This window comes from Drosophila novamexicana, unplaced genomic scaffold, assembly GCF_003285875.2.
Source record: "Drosophila novamexicana strain 15010-1031.04,08,12 unplaced genomic scaffold, DnovRS2.1 tig00000974-arrow-arrow-pilon, whole genome shotgun sequence".
In the NCBI taxonomy this organism is placed as follows: Eukaryota; Metazoa; Arthropoda; class Insecta; order Diptera; family Drosophilidae; genus Drosophila; species Drosophila novamexicana.
This window is the reverse complement of record NW_020824834.1, coordinates 1,154,500-1,180,133: the sequence shown is the minus strand read 5'-3', so window position 1 is coordinate 1,180,133 and position 25,634 is coordinate 1,154,500. Positions and strand designations below refer to the sequence as shown.

General features: G+C 43.9%; 3 protein-coding genes across 3 annotated transcripts; 2 read left to right on the top strand and 1 right to left on the bottom strand.

Annotated features, from left to right (window-relative positions):
* On the top strand, positions 1 to 22,418 carry LOC115765573 (cilia- and flagella-associated protein 44). The gene is made up of 9 exons (XM_030709222.1): positions 1 to 101; positions 161 to 323; positions 377 to 2,193; positions 2,252 to 2,896; positions 2,958 to 3,065; positions 3,518 to 5,138; positions 19,757 to 20,179; positions 21,158 to 21,382; positions 21,447 to 22,418. The coding sequence occupies exons 1-9, from the start codon at positions 1 to 3 to the stop codon at positions 22,344 to 22,346; spliced, it is 6,003 nt and encodes a 2,000-aa protein (XP_030565082.1). The 3' UTR covers positions 22,347 to 22,418.
* Positions 22,336 to 24,362, bottom strand: LOC115765574 (protein KBP homolog). Its single transcript, XM_030709223.1, has one exon. The coding sequence runs from the start codon at positions 24,283 to 24,285 to the stop codon at positions 22,483 to 22,485; it is 1,803 nt and encodes a 600-aa protein (XP_030565083.1). The 5' UTR covers positions 24,286 to 24,362; the 3' UTR covers positions 22,336 to 22,482.
* An 86-nt stretch (positions 24,363 to 24,448) lies between these two features.
* On the top strand, positions 24,449 to 25,230 carry LOC115765575 (transcription initiation factor TFIID subunit 10). Its single transcript, XM_030709224.1, has 3 exons — positions 24,449 to 24,824; positions 24,879 to 25,028; positions 25,087 to 25,230. The coding sequence occupies exons 1-3, from the start codon at positions 24,585 to 24,587 to the stop codon at positions 25,192 to 25,194; spliced, it is 498 nt and encodes a 165-aa protein (XP_030565084.1). The 5' UTR covers positions 24,449 to 24,584; the 3' UTR covers positions 25,195 to 25,230.
* The last annotated feature ends 404 nt before the right edge of the window (positions 25,231 to 25,634 follow it).

Genomic DNA, 25,634 nt, shown 5'->3' with positions numbered 1-25,634 from the left:
ATGGATAGCTCAATGGGCGATGTGGTCGATGAGGGCGAGGAGGAGGATCTGTTCGATGATGACTACAATGTGTCCTTTCTGACCGACATACTCAGCCTGCAGTAGGTGCATATGCCATCATCTATCCTGTACATAAATATATTATTGAGTATTCCCGCAGGCACTCATTTGGATACGATTGCAAGCGTCTGTTCAACCTGGTGCTGGCGGACGATGATACCCTGATCTTTGCCTCCGGCAATTTTCTGCATTACTTTAGCATATCGAGGCGCGAGGTTAGCTTCCGGCCGACCGTCTTTGGCTGTGGCGTTGGCTTCATAACGGTGCGTAGCTGAGGTATGAAAAATCGACAAATTCCACGCACAACTTTTTGCAGAAAAACGAGCTGCCCGAGTTCAAGAATCTGTTTACCGTCGGCGAGAACGGACCCAATCCGACCATCTTCATTTATGAGTATCCCTCGCACGATGTTCGCATCAAGCTGACAAATGCGGCCAAGAGCTGCTTCACCGCCGGCTCCTACAATTCGAGCGGCAAGCTGTTCGCCTCCCAGGCCGGCTATCCGGACTTTATCATCACGATTTGGCGCTGGGAATGCGCCGAGGTGGTGCTGCGCGCCAAATCATTTCAGAGCAACATACTGTTCGTGCACTTCTCGGAGCACAATCCCATACTGTTGTGCTCATCAGGCCTGAGTCACATCAAGTTCTGGAAGATGGCCAACACGTTCACGGGCCTAAAGCTGAAAGGGGATCTGGGACGCTTTGGCAAGACGGACTTCAGCGATATCTATGCGATGTACATGCTGCCCGACGAGAATGTCATCTCCGGCTGCGACTGGGGCAACATGCTGGTGTGGGAGGCTGGTCTCATCAAGTTTGAGGTGTGCCGCAAGGGCCGCAAACCCTGCCATACGAAGCCCATAACGCGCATCACCATGAAGAACGGCGAGGTGACCACCGTCGGCATGGATGGCTATGTGCGCGTCTGGTTTTGGGAGACCGTCGATCTGGCCGATCCGCCCGAGGACGATCTGTTTGTGGAAATCGATCCCATCTATGAGTTCAAGATATCCGAAGTCGAGCTGCGCGCCATGCAGAAGATCAAGCCCCACGACGAGTCGGATTTCGGGTACTATGCGCAGGATGGCGGCGGTGGGATTTGGTTTTGCGACATCAATACCTACGATGTTCCGCGGCCGCCAAAGCAGCTCTACTCGTGCGTCGGTGGACGCGTCCTGGCCGCCCAAATGTCGCCCACTTCGCCGCATCTGTTGGCCCTTTCCGAGACGGGCAAGATCTTTATCTACGAGTACGAGCAGAAGAAGCTCATTCTGGAGAAACAGTTTGCGGCCAACGGCGTGGACATCCTGTGGCTAGACACACAGATCTCCAGCCTGGGCACGGAGCTAATTGGCGGCTTCGAGGACGGCATACTGCGTCAGCTCTTCCTTGATCTCAGCGTGCCGTCCAAGGCGGCGGTCCATCTGGTGCGCGCCTACAAGGCGCACACGGCGCCCATCACGGCTATCAGCATGAATCGGACGTGCAGCCTGCTGATCAGCGGCTCGGCGGATCACAGCATGTTCATCTATAAGCTGGGCAACGATGCGGAGCAGCTGGTGGAACTGCAGCCGCTCGGATTTGTCGAGCTGAAGGCGGTGCCCAGCTGCTTCTATTGGCACCTGGAGGAACCCGCCGTCGTGCTGATTGGCTGCAAGGGCGGCGAGGTCTATGAGTACAATATACGCACCGATGTCACCGAGATGGAGACCTATCTCAGCTACAATCTGACGGATGCGGCCCGGATGCGCAGCACGCGCTTCGTCTCGGTCAAGAGTCGCATTCGACGCGATCTGAAGCGTGAGAAAATCAAGAAGCGCAAGGAGAAGAAAAAGGAGCGCAAATTGCGCGAAATCGATAAGCTGAAGCAGGCGAATCCGGGCCTGCAAATTGACATGGAGAGCGCCCTGGCCGATTCGGAGCCCGATGAGGAGGAGGAACCGCTGCACATACCCAGCGTGCCCAATCGCATCATATGGCTGCGCTACACGGATCGCGACACCATCTGGCTCTCCATGGCCGGCTACGATGCCGGCTATATCTACGAGCTGGACTTTGAGAGCCCGGAGCCGAAGATCTGCACTTTGATAGCGGATGCCGATGACATCGAGATACACTCCTACTACATTGTGTAAGTCCCTGACTTCCGTGATCTCCCAGATCCTCTCTGATCGAACTTCTCTCCCTAGCGATGAGTATATCATATTTGGCATGAGGAATGGCAGCCTGCGGATTAATCGCCTGAATGCCGAGGACTTTACGGATCTGGCCGACTATCGTAGCTATCCGATGCACGATTCCCTTAAGGGCATTATACCCTGCATCGTCAGCAGCTACAATGGCGAGCATCTGGTCAGCGTTGGCTACGACGGCAATGTCTTTCTTTACAAGTGGGAGGGGCCGAAGGTGAAAAGAGAAGAGCTGAGGCCGCGGCTGCCGGCGTTGCCCAGCCCGAGAGATGTTGTGGACATACTCGATCCGGAGACACCGTCGCTGGAGCAGGAGAAGATCAATGCGGAGCTAAGGCGGCAACAGGAGGCAGCCGAGGCGCATGATCGCGATGTCCTGGCCAAGATCGGAGCGCTGCAGAGCGTTTACTTTGAGATAATCAAACGGAACGAGGAGCTGCCGCCAGGTCTACGCGTCGCGCACAAGGATCTGCTGCTCGATGAGCGCATCACGCAACAAATCCGCGACGAGCTGCAGGCCGAGCTGGACGATGTGCGCGAAGACCTAGCCTACGATCTGGAATTTGCCGAAGTCGGCCACAGGAAGCTTCTCAATCATTTTCTCCAAAAACTCGACCATGTGCCCTTCACCGTGACGCCGCTCTGGTGAGTCCCCTAAGATTCATGTGGATTTCGAATGCATCTAACATCTAACGTATCCAAATAGCGCCGATATCGATGCGGTGTCCACGTTTCGCTTGGAGACCCTGGGCGAGGACTTTCAGCAGATCAAGCGCGACATCGAGGAACGTCTCAAAATGGAACAGGACATGCGGTAAGCATGAGAATTAGATCCTTAATTCCATACGTAAATGATAATATAATACGTCTAAAAACAAATCTTAATCATTTTTACCCCGCCAACAAGCAGCAGAGAGAGCGACGAGCTTGTGCCAGAGCAGCCCGCAGTGTAAGAGTGTCCAACATAGTCAATTATATATTGATAGAATAACCTTAATATTTCACATAAGATCGCCATTTAGATACCCAATAGGTGAAATTGATTGGTTGTATTTCCTTTCTGTGTTTAAACTTTTATTTCAATTATGTGATCCTCTACTGTAAAATTCCTGGCGAAGCTTGGAATAATTTTGTAGTTCAACTTGGTTTTATTTTGAATTTCCTTGGATTGCCCCACCTTTGCCAAAAAATCGATAAAAATCGATCGTAGACTAGTTTTATTCCCTTAAAAGTCCATGCGCACATTTAACAATTTATATTCCTCAGGCTGACCGAGGTTATTGCCGACGAAGACAAGGAGGATCTGATGGGTGGCCCGCCGCCGGAGACGTTCTTCTTTGGACGCGATCCGATGAGCATAACGCCCAGATTTAGCAAGAAGATGATGCGCCTGCTGCAGCGCTATCGGAAGCGACAGCTGTACGAGGTGCGCCGCATCTTCGACTGGGACAAACTGGAGCGCCAGAAGCCCGATCCGAACCGCAATCATCCCGATGACGATGCACAGATTGCGCTCGCGATGCGCAGTCTTGGCGACTACAAGCTGAAAATTGGCGCGGACTACGAGCCAAAGACCTCGGAGAACCTTACGGCCAAGTATATTGAGATCGTGGAGTGTCGGGAGAGATACTTCGATATACTGGACTCGTACAACATGCGCGTGATGATGTTGCGCGACCGCAAAAAGGAGCTCATGGAGTTCATACAGAAGCGCCGCGAACGACTGGAGGTCATACACCAATATCTGCCGGAGTTGAATCGCATACAGATACGGGAGATCAGGGAGATTGACATGGATTTGGAGTATCCAGAGCTAAATCTCATCGAGCACTGCTCACCTGGCTGCGGTGTCAATGTGGATGATATACTCTATCTGGAAAACAGCGTTGAGGAGTTAATTGCCGCCAGGCAGCCGCAGCCGACGCTGGACAACATTAGCCTGTACGAAATGGCCGCCCTGGGTAGCCCCGAGCTGCACGAGGTTACGAAGTTCAAGGCGCTGCAGATCTCCAAGCTGAAGTCGACACTGCCGCAGGACGAGATGATCGAGTATATCAACAGCCTGCCGCCGGTCACCGATCCGGCCTACTTTGAGGTGAACGAGGAGGGCGACTCGCCCATGATCATGGAGATGCGGCATCGCTGGTTGCGCCTCCTGGTCGTCGAGCAGCTGCACATCATGTCCGAGGTTGACGAGGAGATACGCCTATTCGATCTGGCGCTCGAGAAGATCCAGGCGCAACGCTTCCACGTCAAAATGGACGCGGAATTCCTATCCTCCTACCTGATCACGCTCAACCAGGAGCTGTACATCTTGCGCGACAGCGAGGAGATCGAGTCACAGCTGCTGCAGAACGCCAAGCAGGCGATGAGCACTCGGAATGATCTACAGATTGTGATCAATGCGACCAACCGGCAGCTGGAGGAATTGCGCAAAAGCATCGATAAAATCAACGAGCAGATCGCCGGACTGCAGACGACCTTCATGAATACGGTGAAGGGGCACAAGTTCTATGACTTTTTGCGTCGCATCTTCAAGAAGAAATGGCGCCCGCCGAAGCGAGTCCGCGGCGATGACGAGGAATCCTCATCGTCCTCCTCCTCGTCATCGTCGAGCGAGGACGAGGGCGCCGATGCCCAGAGCGTCGATTCCCTCGACATGACCACCATACGCCTGGACGAGGCCACCTGCCCCACAGGCCTGGAACGCACCCTCTACGAATGGTCCTTCGCCATGCGCGCCGATCGACACGCTCTCGAGCGCACCCTTGCCGACTGCCATCGGGACGTGGAGCGCAAGCGACGGGAGATTGCCGAAATGCAGACCAAAATGAAGTACCACGAGGAGGTTTACCAGCGCGAGAAGAATACGCTGCTAGAGTTTCGGGTAGGTCGACAGAAAAAATTCCTACACGAATTCCTTTATTACAGGCAAAATATCGATAACTCCAGCATATACTCGATATCGATACCCATCGATTTCGGGTAGGTGGAGAGGAATAATTCCTAGAATTACTTATTATACCCTGTAATCATGGAGATGACGTCTTTCATCTCTTTAACGTCTGTCTGTACTCCACGGGCTTTCGGAGCCCGAAAATCGATAAATATCGATTTCTAATCCATGCAATTATTCCAATGACCCAAACACAAAATTCTTGCGATAATTCCTATATTACAAGAAAAATATTGAAAACTTCCGTCTTTCATCTCTTTAAAACCTCACGGGCTTTCAGTGCCACAAAATCGATAAATATCGATTAACGCTTGATTCCATTAAATTATCTCGATTCTCACGAGGTTTGGCTCTTTCTTCATGGTTTTCCGTCCAGATTAATCTGGCATTCACATCTAAACATATGTTTTTAGTCGAATTTCATGTCAAAATCTTACCCCAAGACTCCTATATAAACATGGGTCAAAATTTCCCACCCCCATAACTTGGTCAAATCTCATCCGATTCTCACGAGGTTTGGCTTTTTCTTCATAGTTTGTCCTCCAGAATAATCTGGCATTCAAATCTCAACACATGTTTTTTAGTAGAATTTCATGTCAAAATCTTACCCCAAGATTCCTATATAAACATAGGTTGAATTTTCCCACCCCCATAACTTGGTCAAATCTCATCCGATTCTCACGAGGTTTGGCTTTTTCATCATGGTTTTTCCTCCCAACTAATCTGGCATTCAAATCTCAACACATGTTTTTTAGTAGAATTTCATGTCAAAATCTTACCCCAAGATTCCTATATAAACATAGGTTGAATTTTCCCACCCCCATAACTTGGTCAAATCTCATCCGATTCTCACGAGGTTTGGCTTTTTCATCATGGTTTTTCCTCCCAACTAATCTGGCATTCAAATCTCAACACATGTTTTTTAGTCGAATTTCATGTCAAAATCTTACCCCAAGATTCCTATATAAACATAGGTTGAATTTTCCCACCCCCATAACTTGGTCAAATCTCATCCGATTCTCACGAGGTTTGGCTTTTTCTTCATAGTTTGTCCTCCAGAATAATCTGGCATTCAAATCTCAACACATGTTTTTTAGTAGAATTTCATGTCAAAATCTTACCCCAAGATTCCTATATAAACATAGGTTGAATTTTCCCACCCCCATAACTTGGTCAAATCTCATCCGATTCTCACGAGGTTTGGCTTTTTCTTCATAGTTTGTCCTCCAGAATAATCTGGCATTCAAATCTGAACACATGATTTTTAGTCGAATTTCATGTCAAAATCTTACCCCAAGATTCCTATATAAACATAGGTTGAATTTTCCCACCCCCATAACTTGGTCAAATCTCATCCGATTCTCACGAGGTTTGGCTTTTTCATCATGGTTTTTCCTCCCAACTAATCTGGCATTCAAATCTCAACACATGTTTTTTAGTAGAATTTCATGTCAAAATCTTACCCCAAGATTCCTATATAAACATAGGTTGAATTTTCCCACCCCCATAACTTGGTCAAATCTCATCCGATTCTCACGAGGTTTGGCTTTTTCATCATGGTTTTTCCTCCCAACTAATCTGGCATTCAAATCTCAACACATGTTTTTTAGTAGAATTTCATGTCAAAATCTTACCCCAAGATTCCTATATAAACATAGGTTGAATTTTCCCACCCCCATAACTTGGTCAAATCTCATCCGATTCTCACGAGGTTTGGCTTTTTCTTCATAGTTTGTCCTCCAGAATAATCTGGCATTCAAATCTGAACACATGATTTTTAGTCGAATTTCATGTCAAAATCTTACCCCAAGATTCCTATATAGACATGGGTCAAAATTTCCCTCACCCATAACTTGGTCAAATCTCATCCGATTTTCACGAGGTTTGGCTTTTTCTTCATAGTTTGTCCTCCAGAATAATCTGGCATTCAAATCTGAACACATGTTTTTTAGTCGAATTTCATGTCAAAATCTTGCCCCAAGATTCCTATATAGATATGGGTCAAAATTTCCCACACCCATAACTTGGTCAAATCTCATCTGATTTTCACAAGGTTTGGCTTTTTCTTCATGATTTTCCCTCCCAACTAATCTGGCATTCAAATCTCAAAACATGTTTTTTAGTCGAATTTCATGTCAAAATCTTGCCCCAAGATTCCTATATAGACATGGGTCAACATTTCCCACCCTCATATCTCGGTCAAATCTCATCCGATTCTCACGAGGTTTGGCTTTTTCTTCATGGTTTTCCCTCCCAACTAATCTGGCATTCAAATCTTAACACATGATTTTTAGTCGAATTTCATGTCAAAATCTTACCCCAAGATTTCTATATAGACACGGGTCAAAATTTCCCACACCCATAACTTGGTCAAATCTCATCCGATTCTCACGAGGTTTGGCTTTTTCTTCATAGTTTGTCCTCCAGAATAATCTGGCATTCAAATCTGAACACATGATTTTTTGTCGAATTTCATGTCAAAATCTTACCCCAAGATTCCTATATAGACATGGGTCCAAATTTCCTACACCCATAACTTGGTCAAATCTCATCTGATTTTCACGAGGTTTGGCTTTTTCTTCATAGTTTTCCCTCCAGATTAATCTGGCATTCAAATCTGAACACATGTTTTTTAGTCGAATTTCATGTCAAAATCCCCCAAGATTCCTATATTGACATGGGCCAAATTTCCCACCCCCATAACTTGGTCAAATCTCATCTGATTTTCACGTGGCTTGGCTTTTTCTTCATGGTTTTCCCTCCCAACTAATCTGGCATTCAAATCTGAACACATGATTTTTAGTCGAATTTCATGTCAAAATCTTACCCCAAGATTCCTATATAGACATGGGTTTAAATTTCCCACACCCATAACTTGGTCAAATCTCATCCGATTCTCACGAGGCTTGGCTTTTTTTTCATAGTTTGTCCTCCAGAATAATCTGGCATTCAAATCTGAACACATGATTTTTAGTCGAATTTCATGTCAAAATCTTACCCCAAGATTCCTATATAGACATGGGTCAAAATTTCCCTCACCCATAACTTGGTCAAATCTCATCCGATTTTCACGAGGTTTGGCTTTTTCTTCATAGTTTGTCCTCCAGAATAATCTGGTATTCAAATCTGAACACATGATTTTTAGTCGAATTTCATGTCAAAATCTTACCCCAAGATTCCTATATAGACATGGGTCAAAATTTCCCTCACCCATAACTTGGTCAAATCTCATCTGATTTTCACGAGGTTTGGCTTTTTCTTCATAGTTTTCCCTCCAGATTAATCTGGCATTCAAATCTGAACACATGTTTTTTAGTCGAATTTCATGTCAAAATCCCCCAAGATTCCTATATTGACATGGGCCAAAATTTCCCACCCCCATAACTTGGTCAAATCTCATCCGATTTTCACGTGACTTGGCTTTTTCTTCATGGTTTTCCCTCCCAACTAATCTGGCATTCAAATCTCAACACATGTTTTTTAGTCGAATTTCATGTCAAAATCTTGCCCCAAGATTCCTATATAGACATAGGTTGAATTTTCCCACCCCCATATCTCGGTCAAATCTCATCCGATTCTCACGAGGTTTGGCTTTTTCTTCATGGTTTTCCCTCCCAACTAATCTGGCATTCAAATCTGAACACATGTTTTTTAGTCGAATTTCATGTCAAAATCCCCCAAGACTCCTATATAGACATGGGTCAAAATTTCCCACACCCATAACTTGGTCAAATCTCATCCGATTCTCACGAGGTTTGGCGTTTTCTTCATAGTTTGTCCTCCAGAATAATCTGTCTTTCAAATCTGAACACATGATTTTAGTCGAATTTCATGTCAAAATCTTACCCCAAGATTCCTATATAGATATGGGTCAAAATTTCCCACACCCATAACTTGGTCAAATCTCATCTGATTTTCACAAGGTTTGGCTTTTTCTTCATAGTTTTCCCTCCAGATTAATCTGGCATTCAAATCTGAACACATGTTTTTTAGTCGAATTTCATGTCAAAATCCCCCAAGATTCCTATATTGACATGGGCCAAAATTTCCCACCCCCATAACTTGGTCAAATCTCATCCGATTCTCACGAGGTTTGGCTTTTTCTTCATGGTTTTCCCTCCCAACTAATCTGGCATTCAAATCTGAACACATGATTTTTAGTCGAATTTCATGTCAAAATCTTAGCCCAAGATTTCTATATAGACACGGGTCAAAATTTCCCACACCCATAACTTGGTCAAATCTCATCCGATTCTCACGAGGTTTGGCTTTTTCTTCATAGTTTGTCCTCCAGAATAATCTGGCATTCAAATCTGAACACATGATTTTTAGTCGAATTTCATGTCAAAATCTTACCCCAAGATTCCTATATAGACATGGGCCAAAATTTCCTACACCCATAACTTGGTCAAATCTCATCTGATTTTCACGAGGTTTGGCTTTTTCTTCATAGTTTTCCCTCCAGATTAATCTGGCATTCAAATCTGAACACATGTTTTTTAGTCGAATTTCATGTCAAAATCCCCCAAGATTCCTATATTGACATGGGCCAAAATTTCCCACCCGCATAACTTGGTCAAATCTCATCCGATTTTCACGTGGCTTGGCTTTTTCTTCATGGTTTTCCCTCCCAACTAATCTGGCATTCAAATCTCAACACATGTTTTTTAGTCGAATTTCATGTCAAAATCTTACCCCAAGACATAGGTTGAATTTTCCCACCCCCATAACTCGGTCAAATCTCATCCGATTCTAACGAGGTTTGGCTTTTTCTTCATGGTTTTCCCTCCCAACTTATCTTACCCCAAGATTCCTATATAGACATAGGTTGAATTTTCCCACCCCCATAACTCGGTTAAATCTCATACGATTCTCACGAGGTTTGGCTTTTTCTTCATGGTTTTCCCTCCCAACTAATCTGGCATTCAAATCTGAACACATGATTTTTAGTCGAATTTCATGTCAAAATCTTACCCCAAGATTCCAATATAGACATGGGTCTAAATTTCCCACACCCATAACTTGGTCAAATCTCATCCGATTCTCACAAGGCTTGGCTTTTTCTTCATAGTTTGTCCTCCAGAATAATCTGGCATTCAAATCTGAACACATGATTTTTAGTCGAATTTCATGTCAAAGTCTTACCCCATCCTATATAGACATGGGTCAAAATTTCCCTCACCCATAACTTGGTCAAATCTCATCCGATTTTCACGAGGTTTGGCTTTTTCTTCATAGTTTGTCCTCCAGAATAATCTGGCATTCAAATCTGAACACATGATTTTTAGTCGAATTTCATGTCAAAATCTTACCCCAAGATTCCTATATAGACATGGGTCAAAATTTCCCTCACCCATAACTTGGTCAAATCTCATCTGATTTTCACGAGGTTTGGCTTTTTCTTCATAGTTTTCCCTCCAGATTAATCTGGCATTCAAATCTGGACACATGTTTTTTAGTCGAATTTCATGTCAAAATCCCCCAAGATTCCTATATTGACATGGGCCAAAATTTCCCTCCCCCATAACTTGGTCAAATCTCATCCGATTCTCACGAGGTTTGGCTTTTTCTTCATGGTTTTCCCTCCCAACTAATCTGGCATTCAAATCTGAACACATGATTTTTAGTCGAATTTCATGTCAAAATCTTACCCCAAGATTTCTATATAGACACGGGTCAAAATTTCCCACACCCATAACTTGGTCAAATCTCATCCGATTCTCACGAGGTTTGGCTTTTTCTTCATAGTTTGTCCTCCAGAATAATCTGGCATTCAAATCTGAACACATGATTTTTAGTCGAATTTCATGTCAAAATCTTACCCCAAGATTCCTATATAGACATGGGTCAAAATTTCCTACACCCATAACTTGGTCAAATCTCATCTGATTTTCACGAGGTTTGGCTTTTTCTTCATAGTTTTCCCTCCAGATTAATCTGGCATTCAAATCTGAACACATGTTTTTTAGTCGAATTTCATGTCAAAATCCCCCAAGATTCCTATATTGACATGGGCCAAAATTTCCCACCCCCATAACTTGGTCAAATCTCATCCGATTTTCACGTGGCTTGGCTTTTTCTTCATGGTTTTCCCTCCCAACTAATCTGGCATTCAAATCTCAACACATGTTTTTTAGTCGAATTTCATGTCAAAATCTTACCCCAAGATTCCTATATAGACATAGGTTGAATTTTCCCACCCCCATAACTCGGTCAAATCTCATCCGATTCTAACGAGGTTTGGCTTTTTCTTCATGGTTTTCCCTCCCAACTAATCTGGCATTCAAATCTGAACACATGATTTTTAGTCGAATTTCATGTCAAAATCTTACCCCAAGATTCCTATATAGACATGGGTCTAAATTTCCCACACCCATAACTTGGTCAAATCTCATCCGATTCTCACGAGGCTTGGCTTTTTCTTCATAGTTTGTCCTCCAGAATAATCTGGCATTCAAATCTGAACACATGATTTTTAGTCGAATTTCATGTCAAAATCTTACCCCAAGATTCCTATATAGACATGGGTCAAAATTTCCCTCACCCATAACTTGGTCAAATCTCATCCGATTTTCACGAGGTTTGGCTTTTTCTTCATAGTTTGTCCTCCAGAATAATCTGGCATTCAAATCTGAACACATGATTTTTAGTCGAATTTCATGTCAAAATCTTACCCCAAGATTCCTATATAGACATGGGTCAAAATTTCCCTCCCCCATAATTTGGTCAAATCTCATCTGATTTTCACGAGGTTTGGCTTTTTCTTCATAGTTTTCCCTCCAGATTAATCTGGCATTCAAATCTGAACACATGTCTTTTAGTCGAATTTCATGTCAAAATCCCCCAAGATTCCTATATTGACATGGGCCAAAATTTCCCACCCCCATAACTTGGTCAAATCTCATCCGATTTTCACGTGGCTTGGCTTTTTCTTCATGGTTTTCCCTCCCAACTAATCTGGCATTCAAATCTCAACACATGTTTTTTAGTCGAATTTCATGTCAAAATCTTACCCCAAGATTCCTATATAGACATAGGTTGAATTTTCCCACCCCCATAACTCGGTCAAATCTCATCCGATTCTCACGAGGTTTGGCTTTTTCTTCATAGTTTGTCCTCCAGAATAATCTGGCATTCAAATCTGAACACATGTTTTTTAGTCGAATTTCATGTCAAAATCTTACCCCAAGATTCCTATATAGACATGGGTCAAAATTTCCCTCCCCCATAACTTGGTCAAATCTCATCTGATTTTCACGAGGTTTGGCTTTTTCTTCATAGTTTTCCCTCCAGATTAATCTGGCATTCAAATCTGAACACATGTTTTTTAGTCGAATTTCATGTCAAAATCCCCCAAGACTCCTATATTGACATGGGCCAAAATTTCCCACCCCCATAACTTGGTCAAATCTCATCCGATTCTCACGAGGCTTGGCTTTTTCTTCATAGTTTGTCCTCCAGAATAATCTGGCATTCAAATCTGAACACATGATTTTTAGTCGAATTTCATGTCAAAATCTTACCCCAAGATTCCTATATAGACATGGGTCAAAATTTCCCTCACCCATAACTTGGTCAAATCTCATCCGATTTTCACGAGGTTTGGCTTTTTCTTCATAGTTTGTCCTCCAGAATAATCTGGCATTCAAATCTGAACACATGATTTTTAGTCGAATTTCATGTCAAAATCTTACCCCAAGATTCCTATATAGACATGGGTCAAAATTTCCCTCCCCCATAATTTGGTCAAATCTCATCTGATTTTCACGAGGTTTGGCTTTTTCTTCATAGTTTTCCCTCCAGATTAATCTGGCATTCAAATCTGAACACATGTTTTTTAGTCGAATTTCATGTCAAAATCCCCCAAGATTCCTATATTGACATGGGCCAAAATTTCCCACCCCCATAACTTGGTCAAATCTCATCCGATTTTCACGTGGCTTGGCTTTTTCTTCATGGTTTTCCCTCCCAACTAATCTGGCATTCAAATCTCAACACATGTTTTTTAGTCGAATTTCATGTCAAAATCTTACCCCAAGATTCCTATATAGACATAGGTTGAATTTTCCCACCCCCATAACTCGGTCAAATCTCATCCGATTCTCACGAGGTTTGGCTTTTTCTTCATAGTTTGTCCTCCAGAATAATCTGGCATTCAAATCTGAACACATGTTTTTTAGTCGAATTTCATGTCAAAATCTTACCCCAAGATTCCTATATAGACATGGGTCAAAATTTCCCTCACCCATAACTTGGTCAAATCTCATCTGATTTTCACGAGGTTTGGCTTTTTCTTCATAGTTTTCCCTCCAGATTAATCTGGCATTCAAATCTGGACACATGTTTTTTAGTCGAATTTCATGTCAAAATCCCCCAAGATTCCTATATTGACATGGGCCAAAATTTCCCTCCCCCATAACTTGGTCAAATCTCATCCGATTCTCACGAGGTTTGGCTTTTTCTTCATGGTTTTCCCTCCCAACTAATCTGGCATTCAAATCTGAACACATGATTTTTAGTCGAATTTCATGTCAAAATCTTACCCCAAGATTTCTATATAGACACGGGTCAAAATTTCCCACACCCATAACTTGGTCAAATCTCATCCGATTCTCACGAGGTTTGGCTTTTTCTTCATAGTTTGTCCTCCAGAATAATCTGGCATTCAAATCTGAACACATGATTTTTAGTCGAATTTCATGTCAAAATCTTACCCCAAGATTCCTATATAGACATGGGCCAAAATTTCCCACCCCCATAACTTGGTCAAATCTCATCCGATTTTCACGTGGCTTGGCTTTTTCTTCATGGTTTTCCCTCCCAACTAATCTGGCATTCAAATCTCAACACATGTTTTTTAGTCGAATTTCATGTCAAAATCTTACCCCAAGATTCCTATATAGACATAGGTTGAATTTTCCCACCCCCATAACTCGGTCAAATCTCATCCGATTCTCACGAGGTTTGGCTTTTTCTTCATAGTTTGTCCTCCAGAATAATCTGGCATTCAAATCTGAACACATGTTTTTTAGTCGAATTTCATGTCAAAATCTTACCCCAAGATTCCTATATAGACATGGGTCAAAATTTCCCTCCCCCATAACTTGGTCAAATCTCATCTGATTTTCACGAGGTTTGGCTTTTTCTTCATAGTTTTCCCTCCAGATTAATCTGGCATTCAAATCTGAACACATGTTTTTTAGTCGAATTTCATGTCAAAATCCCCCAAGATTCCTATATTGACATGGGCCAAAATTTCCCACCCCCATAACTTGGTCAAATCTCATCCGATTCTCACGAGGTTTGGCTTTTTCTTCATGGTTTTCCCTCCCAACTAATCTGGCATTCAAATCTGAACACATGATTTTTAGTCGAATTTCATGTCAAAATCTTACCCCAAGATTCCAATATAGACATGGGTCTAAATTTCCCACACCCATAACTTGGTCAAATCTCATCCGATTCTCACAAGGCTTGGCTTTTTCTTCATAGTTTGTCCTCCAGAATAATCTGGCATTCAAATCTGAACACATGATTTTTAGTCGAATTTCATGTCAAAGTCTTACCCCAAAATTCCTATATAGACATGGGTCAAAATTTCCCTCACCCATAACTTGGTCAAATCTCATCCGATTTTCACGAGGTTTGGCTTTTTCTTCATAGTTTTCCCTCCAGATTAATCTGGCATTCAAATCTGAACACATGTTTTTTAGTCGAATTTCATGTCAAAATCCCCCAAGATTCCTATATTGACATGGGCCAAAATTTCCCACCCCCATAACTTGGTCAAATCTCATCCGATTTTCACGTGGCTTGGCTTTTTTTTCATGGTTTTCCCTCCCAACTAATCTGGCATTCAAATCTCAACACATGTTTTTTAGTCGAATTTCATGTCAAAATCTTACCCCAAGATTCCTATATAGACATAGGTTGAATTTTCCCACCCCCATAACTCGGTCAAATCTCATCCGATTCTAACGAGGTTTGGCTTTTTCTTCATGGTTTTCCCTCCCAACTAATCTGGCATTCAAATCTGAACACATGATTTTTAGTCGAATTTCATGTCAAAATCTTACCCCAAGATTCCTATATAGACATGGGTCAAAATTTCCCTCACCCATAACTTGGTCAAATCTCATCCGATTTTCACGAGGTTTGGCTTTTTCTTCATAGTTTGTCCTCCAGAATAATCTGGCATTCAAATCTGAACACATGATTTTTAGTCGAATTTCATGTCAAAATCTTACCCCAAGATTCCTATATAGACATGGGTCAAAATTTCCCTCACCCATAACTTGGTCAAATCTCATCTGATTTTCACGAGGTTTGGCTTTTTCTTCATAGTTTTCCCTCCAGATTAATCTGGCATTCAAATCTGAACACATGTTTTTTAGTCGAATTTCATGTCAAAATCTTACCCCAAGATTCCTATATAGACATAGGTTGAATTTTCCCACCCCCATAACTCGGTCAAATCTCATCCGAATTTCACGTGGCTTGGCTTTTTCTTCATGGTTTTCCCTCCCAACTAATCGGGCATTCAAATCTCAACACATGTTTTTTAGTCGAATTTCATGTCAAAATCTTACCCCAAGATTCCTATATAGACATAGGTCAAAATTTCCCACCCCCATAACTTGGTCAAATCTCATCCGATTTTCACGAGGCTTGGCTTTTTCTTTGTGGTTTCCCCCCCCAACTAATCTGGCATTCAAATCTGAACACATGATTTTTAGTCGAATTTCATGTCAAAATCTTACCCCAAGATTCCTATATAGACATAGGTCAAAATTTCCCACCCCCATAACTTGGTCAAATCTCATCCAATTTTCACGAGGCTTGGCTTTTTCTTCATGGTTTTCCTTCCAGATTAATCTGGCATTCAAATCTGAACACACGTTTTTTAGTCGAATTTCATGCCCCAGTCTTACCCCAAGATTCCTATATAGACATGGGTCAAAATTTCCCACCCCCATAACTTGGTCAAATCTCATCCGAATTTCACGTGGCTTGGCTTTTTCTTCATGGTTTTCCCCCCCAACTAATCTGGCATGCAAATCTCAACACATGTTTTTTAGTCGAATTTCATGTCAAAATCCCCCAATATTCCTATATTGACATGGGCCAAAATTTCCCACCCCCATAACTTGGTCAAATCTCATCCGAATTTCACGTGGCTTGGCTTTTTCTTCATGGTTTTCCCCCCCAACTAATCTGGCATGCAAATCTCAACACATGATTTTTAGTCGAATTTCATGTCAAAATCTTACCCCAAGATTCCTATATAGACACGGGTCAAAATTTCCCACCCCATAACTTGGTCAAATCTCATCCGATTCTCACGAGGTTTGGCTTTTTCTTCATAGTTTGTCCTCCAGAATAATCTGGCATTCAAATCTGAACACACGATTTTTAGTCGAATTTCATGTCAAAATCTTACCCCAAGATTCCTATATAGACATGGGTCAAAATTTCCCACCCCCATAACTTGGTCAAATCTCATCCGATTTTCACGAGGCTTGGCTTTTTCTCTGTGGTTTTCCCCCCCAACTAATCTGGCATTCAAATCTCGACACCGATTTTTTAGTCGAAATTCATGTCCAAATCTTACCCCAAGATTCGTATATAGACATGGGTCAAAAATGACCACCCCCATAACTCGGTCAAATCTCATCCGATTTCCACGAAGTTTGGCTTTTTCTTCATGGCTTTCCCTCTAGATTAATCTGGCATTCAAATCTCGACTCCGATTTTTTAGTCGAAATTCATGTCCAAATCTTACCCCAAGATTCCTATATAGACATGGGTCAAAATTTCCCTCACCCATAACTTGGTCAAATCTCATCTGATTTTCACGAGGTTTGGCTTTTTCTTCATAGTTTTCCCTCCAGATTAATCTGGCATTCAAATCTGAACACATGTTTTTTAGTCGAATTTCATGTCAAAATCTTACCCCAAGATTCCTATATAGACATAGGTTGAATTTTCCCACCCCCATAACTCGGTCAAATCTCATCCGAATTTCACGTGGCTTGGCTTTTTCTTCATGGTTTTCCCTCCCAACTAATCGGGCATTCAAATCTCAACACATGTTTTTTAGTCGAATTTCATGTCAAAATCTTACCCCAAGATTCCTATATAGACATAGGTCAAAATTTCCCACCCCCATAACTTGGTCAAATCTCATCCGATTTTCACGAGGCTTGGCTTTTTCTTTGTGGTTTCCCCCCCCCAACTAATCTGGCATTCAAATCTGAACACATGATTTTTAGTCGAATTTCATGTCAAAATCTTACCCCAAGATTCCTATATAGACATAGGTCAAAATTTCCCACCCCCATAACTTGGTCAAATCTCATCCAATTTTCACGAGGCTTGGCTTTTTCTTCATGGTTTTCCTTCCAGATTAATCTGGCATTCAAATCTGAACACACGTTTTTTAGTCGAATTTCATGCCCCAGTCTTACCCCAAGATTCCTATATAGACATGGGTCAAAATTTCCCACCCCCATAACTTGGTCAAATCTCATCTGATTTTCACGAGGTTAGGCTTTTTCTTCATAGTTTTCCCTCCAGATTAATCTGGCATTCAAATCTGAACACATGTTTTTTAGTCGAATTTCATGTCAAAATCCCCCAATATTCCTATATTGACATGGGCCAAAATTTCCCACCCCCATAACTTGGTCAAATCTCATCCGAATTTCACGTGGCTTGGCTTTTTCTTCATGGTTTTCCCCCCCAACTAATCTGGCATGCAAATCTCAACACATGATTTTTAGTCGAATTTCATGTCAAAATCTTACCCCAAGATTCCTATATAGACACGGGTCAAAATTTCCCACCCCATAACTTGGTCAAATCTCATCCGATTCTCACGAGGTTTGGCTTTTTCTTCATAGTTTGTCCTCCAGAATAATCTGGCATTCAAATCTGAACACACGATTTTTAGTCGAATTTCATGTCAAAATCTTACCCCAAGATTCCTATATAGACATGGGTCAAAATTTCCCACCCCCATAACTTGGTCAAATCTCATCCGATTTTCACGAGGCTTGGCTTTTTCTCTGTGGTTTTCCCCCCCAACTAATCTGGCATTCAAATCTCGACACCGATTTTTTAGTCGAAATTCATGTCCAAATCTTACCCCAAGATTCGTATATAGACATGGGTCAAAAATGACCACCCCCATAACTCGGTCAAATCTCATCCGATTTCCACGAAGTTTGGCTTTTTCTTCATGGCTTTCCCTCTAGATTAATCTGGCATTCAAATCTCGACTCCGATTTTTTAGTCGAAATTCATGTCCAAATCTTACCCCAAGATTCCTATATAGACATGGGTCAAAATTTCCCTCACCCATAACTTGGTCAAATCTCATCTGATTTTCACGAGGTTTGGCTTTTTCTTCATAGTTTTCCCTCCAGATTAATCTGGCATTCAAATCTGAACACATGTTTTTTAGTCGAATTTCATGTCAAAATCCCCCAAGATTCCTATATTGACATGGGCCAAAATTTCCCACCCCCATAACTTGGTTAAATCTCATCCGATTTTCACGTGGTTTGGCTTTTTCTTCATGGTTTTCCCTCCCAACTAATCTGGCATTCAAATCTCAACACATGTTTTTTAGTCGAATTTCATGTCAAAATCTTACACCAAGATTCCTATATAGACATAGGTTGAATTTTCCCACCCCCATAACTCGGTCAAATCTCATCCGATTCCCACGAGGTTTGGCTTTTTCTTCATGGTTTTCCCTCCCAACTAATCTGGCATTCAAATCTGAACACATGATTTTTAGTCGAATTTCATGTCAAAATCTTACACCAAGATTCCTATATAGACATAGGTCAAAATTTCCCACCCCCATAACTTGGTCAAATCTCATCCAATTTTCACGAGGCTTGGCTTTTTCTTCATGGTTTTCCTTCCAGATTAATCTGGCATTCAAATCTGAACACATATTTTTTAGTCGAATTTCATGCCAAAATCTTACCCCAAGATTCCTATATAGACATGGGTCAAAATTTCCCACACCCATAACTTGGTCAAATCTTATCTGATTTTCACGAGGTTTGGCTTTTTCTTCATAGTTTTCCTTCCAGGTTCATCTGGCATTAAAATCTGAACACATATTTTTTAGTCGAATTTCTTGCCAAAATCATACCCCAAGATTCCTATATAGACACGGGTCAAAATTTCCCACACCCATAACTTGGTCAAATCTCATCTGATTTTCACGAGGTTTGGCTTTTTCTTCATAGTTTTCCCTCCAGATTCATCTGGCATTCAAATCTGAACACATATTTTTTAGTCGAATTTCTTGCCAAAATCATACCCCAAGATTCCTATATAGACATGGGTCAAAATTTCCTACACCCATAACTTGGTCAAATCTCATCCGATTTTCACGAGGTTCCAAATTAGCATTATTTTTGAATTTCGAATTTCATGTAAAAATGGTACCCTTAAATATCCTATATAGAGATGGGTCGAAGTTTTCCAACCCTATATACATATATATAATTTCCCAATCCGATCTGCAGCGCAACAGACAGCACGAGATCAACAAGGTGCAGATATCCACGATCTTGCGCATGGATCAGCTGCAGCATTTCTATGAGGGCGACGACTATCGCGACGTGTCCAAGGCCATACTCTTCGATGCGGATATCCTGATCGATTTGCGCCGGCGGGCAGAGAAGCTGCACGAGGAGACGCTGGCCACGCGGCGCTGGCATCGAATCAACTTTATTCATTTGCGTCGCATGAATCGGGACATCAAGTTCATGCGCTTCGAGATAACGCGGCTCGAGGAGGAGATCAAGCAGGCCATGATGAGGCGTTTCGGCCTGATCATCAATCTGGACGAGCTGGAGGAGGAGGTGCTGCGGCGCTACATATTTGAGCTGGAGACGACGGCGGAGGAGGAGCTGCGCGCACTCGAGAAGGAGCTGAGGGAACGGCAGGTGGGTTTGAATCGGAAAAGATGCTGGTTCAGTCTGTATTCAAGTTCATGTTATCTTCACTTACAAGCAGTTAAGTTTAGCCTGCATGTCAAAGTGCTCCTCAAGACGAAACTTTCTTATTTAACAAGCAGTTAAATATAAAATTTTACTCCAAGGACTTAACTGTTAGAAAGCAGCTAGATTAGTAAATTTGCATGTCATCTTCACTAACAAGCAGTTAAATTTAGTCTAGATGTCAAAGTGCTTCTCAAAACAAAGCTTTCTTATTCAACAAGCTGGTTCGAGTTGACTAAAATGATACTTAACTGTTCAAGTACATGGTAGCTTTAACATGCGGATGCATGCTAAAGTTAATATTTTTTATAATTTTCAACGAGATTTGAGAACACAATGTCGAACCTCTACATAGCTTCAGCTCATATTTGACAAGCATTTAAAATCTTAAGTACCTCATGTTAAAGTGTTTGTCAACATTTTTACTTCCTCAATACTACAAGCTTAACATGGTCTTCTTCAGACTGAGTTATTAGTTGAAACTTTATTGAGTGCATGTCAAAGTGCTTGTCAAGATTAACAAAGGGATACGAGCTTATTGTTAAACTATTAACGTCCTTTAGTGTGAATTTCTTATTTAACTAAGACGTTAAATTTCACTTACCCCCTGTTAAAGTGCTTGTCAAAATTAACAATCACATGACAAGAGCTTTAAATATTGTCTCTATCAGACTGAGATATTTGTTGACACACAGTTGAGCTGGTGTCGGATTCAACTAATATTTGTTAGGAAGTTTCATTTCACTTACCTCCTGTCAAAATGCTTGTCAAAATTAGCAACCACTTGACATGAGCTTTTAATATGCTTTTCTTCAGACTGAACAATAATTCATCTAATAAGTTGACACACAGTTGAGCTTGTGTCAAAGTGCTTGTCAAGATTAACGGGAACTACGCGCTCTCATTGATTTTCTCCTCCTCCAGATTGAGCTATCGCGTTGCGAGGAGGAGCTGGTCCAGGAGACACAAAACCACACGGAGAAGGTAAACATAAAGACGGTGCTGCTCGACCAAAAGAACGTGCTGGACGTGCTGCTGGACAACCAGGAGCGCAACTACTGCAAATGGGCCAATCCGCAGGTGCTCAACCTGAGCTACGACATCGAGAAGCTGATGGGCATCGACAAGCAGCTGCTGCAGCAGATCGAGGTGCGTAGCCCGAAACACTTGTCGCCCACAGCCGAAACTAAACCATGTCCAACATCCCCAACAGTGCCTCGAGCGGGAGATCTGCACGCTGCGGCTCAAGGCCAAACCGCTGCAGATCAACGAGCTGGTCCCGCCTCCGCTGGATGTCGTTCCCAGCGAGCTGCTGCCGCCGCTTGACGGCGAGACGGAGGTATGCCCGGCCATACTCAATGTGGACGCGTATATGCTGCCGCCCATGCCGGATGACTTCATCATGGACCGAGTGCACACGATTGTCACGAAGAGCTTCAATCAGTTTCTCGGCCGGCACACGACCGCCGAGAATGTACGCAAATTTGCTCAGCGATCAGCGCTGTATCTGTGCCAGGCAGCGTACAGCTTCCAGGGCAGATACACGGATCGCATAGCCGAGTGCATCACGGAGCATCTGGAGAGCATTGTGCCCAAAAAGTATTTCATACACATACGGGCCGAGGATTTGCGCAAGCTCTTCAACGAGGTGGTCGCCGTCTTCGATTACGAGCGCTCCGATGTGAACACCGAGGAGCTGATTTCCGGTATATTCGAGCATGCCAAGGATTCGCTGTGCGCGCGCGGCGTCTGCGAGGTGGTCAATCGCACCCAGTACATTGTGCTGCACATGTTCAAGGAGCTGATCGAGGTGCTGCCCCTCGAGGAGTTCCAGGCCGAGGAGACGTTGCGCATCATTGTCGATGTGCTGGAGCGCGAACCGATGTCGGATCCGCGCGCCATCAACGTGGAGGAGCTGATAACCAGCACACTGCGTCACGCCCAGGAGAATCTGCTGGATGGGATCACGGCGCTGCCCATACGCCAGCTGGGCAACGGCATACAGCGGGAGCTGCTCAAGCGGCGCCAATACAAGCCGCCCAATTGCCAATCGCCGCTGGCCGTGCGGATTGCCAGTAAAAAGCCGACACCGAACACGGGACTTCCGTTCTAGGCTAGACCTGGACATGGACTAATTTTTATTTTATGCTGACTAATAAACATATAAAGCTTGAGAATGCATATATACTGGAATATGGATTTGGCTTGGCGTCGGCGGCGGCGGCGGCGGGGATAATATATGTATATATTTACTCTAGACGTCTCTTGACCGTGTTAATTTTGAGCGGCAACAGCTCGAGCATCTCGCGCACAACTCCGATCTCGCCGTGCAGCTGCTCGGCCGGTTCCTTGTGCAGTTCGCAGCCCTCGCTGAAACGCTTGTAATAGACCAGACACTGGTTCAGCTGCTCCAGCTGGTGCTGCGGATGTGCGCTGATCAGCTTATAGTAGAGCCTGCCGATGTGGAAGTGCGCGTAGAGCATCGTGCGCAGCTCCTCGATGTCCATATTGGGGCGCCATTGCTGGCTGATTCCGCTTCCGCTGCTGCTACCGGTGCTGCTGCTGTCAGCCAGATAGGACTTGACATAGTTCTCGAAATGTTTGATAGCCTTGAGACAGCTCTGGTTGACGCGTTTGATCTCGTCCGGGGTGGGCGTCTGCTTGTGCTTCATGCTGTCGAGACGCACATCGAGCACGGCAGCATGGGCTGTGCCCGCCACGTACCAGCACTCGCGGCAGATCTTCAGATAGTGGCTGGGGTCGAGCAGCTCGAGCAGATCCTCCAAGTATTTGGCGCGACGCTTGTGCATCTTGGCCTGATTCTCCGGCAGCTCCTCGAAGAAGGCGATGTGCTCGTATGCCTCGGCATAGTCCTGTATAATCTTGGCATACTCGGTGGCCTCTGTCTCCGCCTTGTAGTAGTCCTTGGCCACGTCCAGCCACTCGTTGACAAAGTGAAAGACCAGCTTGGCGTCGTCAAAGGTCAAACAATAGTCGCAGCTGACGCGACTCTCGCAGGCGGTCAGATCCAGGTCGACGAAGCGATAGTCCTCGTCCATCAGCGACAACTGCTCGGCTGCACGGATCAGGCGCTGCGCCTCCTCCTCGTCGTCGCGCAGCAGCCGCTCCTTGGAAGTCTGCAGCAGGAGCAGCCCGTACTTGGCCCAGCAGCGTGCCACGTCCGCATAGCGATGCTTGAATGTCTCGACGACGTCCGAGCGCTGCTGCTCGCTCAGCTCCGGCTGCAGCATGTGCTCCTCGTACTCGGCCATGATGATCGTGGCGGCGGCCAGATGATGTCGCGCCTCTCGGAAGCGCTCCTGGCCAATGTAATACTGCGATAGCGTGGCCGTGTTCAATGCAAAGTCAACGGCATCGTAAGATTTGTGCTGCAGCTGGCGATGTAGCGTGCGATGGCAGCACTGGGCCGACTTTTCCGGCTCGCCCAAATGGCCATACATCTGGGCCAGATAGAAGCAGCAGAGCGTATAGAGATTCTCCAGCTCCCTTTCGCCCTTGGCACCCTCCAGCTCATCGGGCGGATTATAGAGATCGGCCATGGTGAGCGCTGTCTGGCCGCTGACCTGGAACTCATCGTAGCTTTTGTCCGCTTGGAGCAGAAGTTCGACGGCACGCTTGTACTCCTGCCGCGAGGCCAGCACAATGCTCAGCTCATTGACGGCGCCCACATATGGTATAATGCCCTCGGGCCGTAGCTTGTGCGGCTCGACTAGCTCCAGGCAACGGTTGAGCAGCTTTTCGCCCTCGGCGGGCTCCTCGGTGTAGATGTAGATGCGGCCCAGGTCGCGACAGGTGAAGGCAAGGGTTGACTTGTACAGCAGCTCATCCTCACTGCCGTCCTCCTCGGCTGCTTGCACGGAGATCAGCTGATCGTCGAGCTGCTTTTTTAAATCGAGGAGCACGTCGCGCGCTTTGTAGTGGGAGCGATAGGGATCTGTGGGCGGATCGGTGCGACTGTCTTGCTCGACTAGTTGGCTAGATTTCTCGAACACCTCCTTGAAGTCGCTAAGCACTTCCTTTGGAATAACCATATTGTTTGTATTTTAAGCTACTTAATTTCGAAAATTTTCAATTTTTTTTTCTTAAGACTTGTGTCATATTTTTTTAATACCTATTCAGCTAAATTGTGGTGGTCGACCGATAAGTTCAGCGGCCTGATCAGCTGGTCACATCTTATACATATCGATAAGCTGCGCTTTGTATTCATCGTGTGTCATCAATACATCGCATAGCATTCAGCAACACTGGCTAAGCGATAGCTGGCCAACTCTCGTCACTAATTTTCTGTCAGCACACAAACTGTGAAATAAATAAACAAAACATTATAATAATGGCTTCCGATGGCGAGGATATGGATGTAACACCGGTGGAAAGTGAAGTATCTGCAGCAGAAACTGAAACAGAAGCAGATGATGCGCACTTGCCGGAACCCGATACAGACGACGAAAGTTTAGAGGTCGAAGAGGTGCCCGTGTCAAGTGAGGAAGCAGAAATGGAAGAATTATTGGGACAACTCGAGGATTATACGCCAACGGTGCCCGATGCGCTCACATTGCGTATTTTGAATAGCGTACGTAAAGTAAACCACCAAATTTAGTGTTAATAATATTAATATCATATCTAGTCTGGTTTTGGCTCCGTGGATCCGCGGATTGTGCGCATAATTTCCGTATCAGCACAAAAATTCATCTCGGACATTGCGAATGATGCTCTGCAACATTGTAAAACGCGCACAACGAACATTCAACACTCCAGCGGACACAGCTCCAGCAAGGTATTGCTTTTTAATTTCATTCTTTTATAAATATATGTTAAGCAATTGTTTTCTGCAGGACAAAAAGAATCCAAAAGATCGCAAATACACTTTGGCTATGGAGGATTTGGTGCCAGCTCTGGCCGATCATGGCATAACTATGCGTAAACCGCAATATTTTGTTTAATATTCACATTATAATAAATAAATAAATAAATATAAAATTAGTCATAATTCCCATACATTATGCGTGAGTGAGTAACTTATTTGTGTGCAATTGTTTACAGTTACCGATATCGGTTACTATCGAAATCAAACAAGTTGATTGCGGTCCTATCGGCGGCGAACAGCTGTTCAGTGGCAAGAAGCAGCGCAAGATGGGAGTGCTTTCATTTCGTGTTAAATTTTTTTTATATTTTCTTTTCGCGCATAATAGTTGCAATCAATTGTGAAAAACACCTAAAAACGCGCTTTTAACGTTGCGCGCATTCAATGAGCATAACGGCAAACGCGTCGCTGCGCTGAAAACGGACGAAAACAGTTAACGAAAAGTTGAGACAACGACGACCTCCAATACAAAGTGGGAAAAATCGAACTTTGTGCGCGTGTGTGTGTGTGTGTAATAAT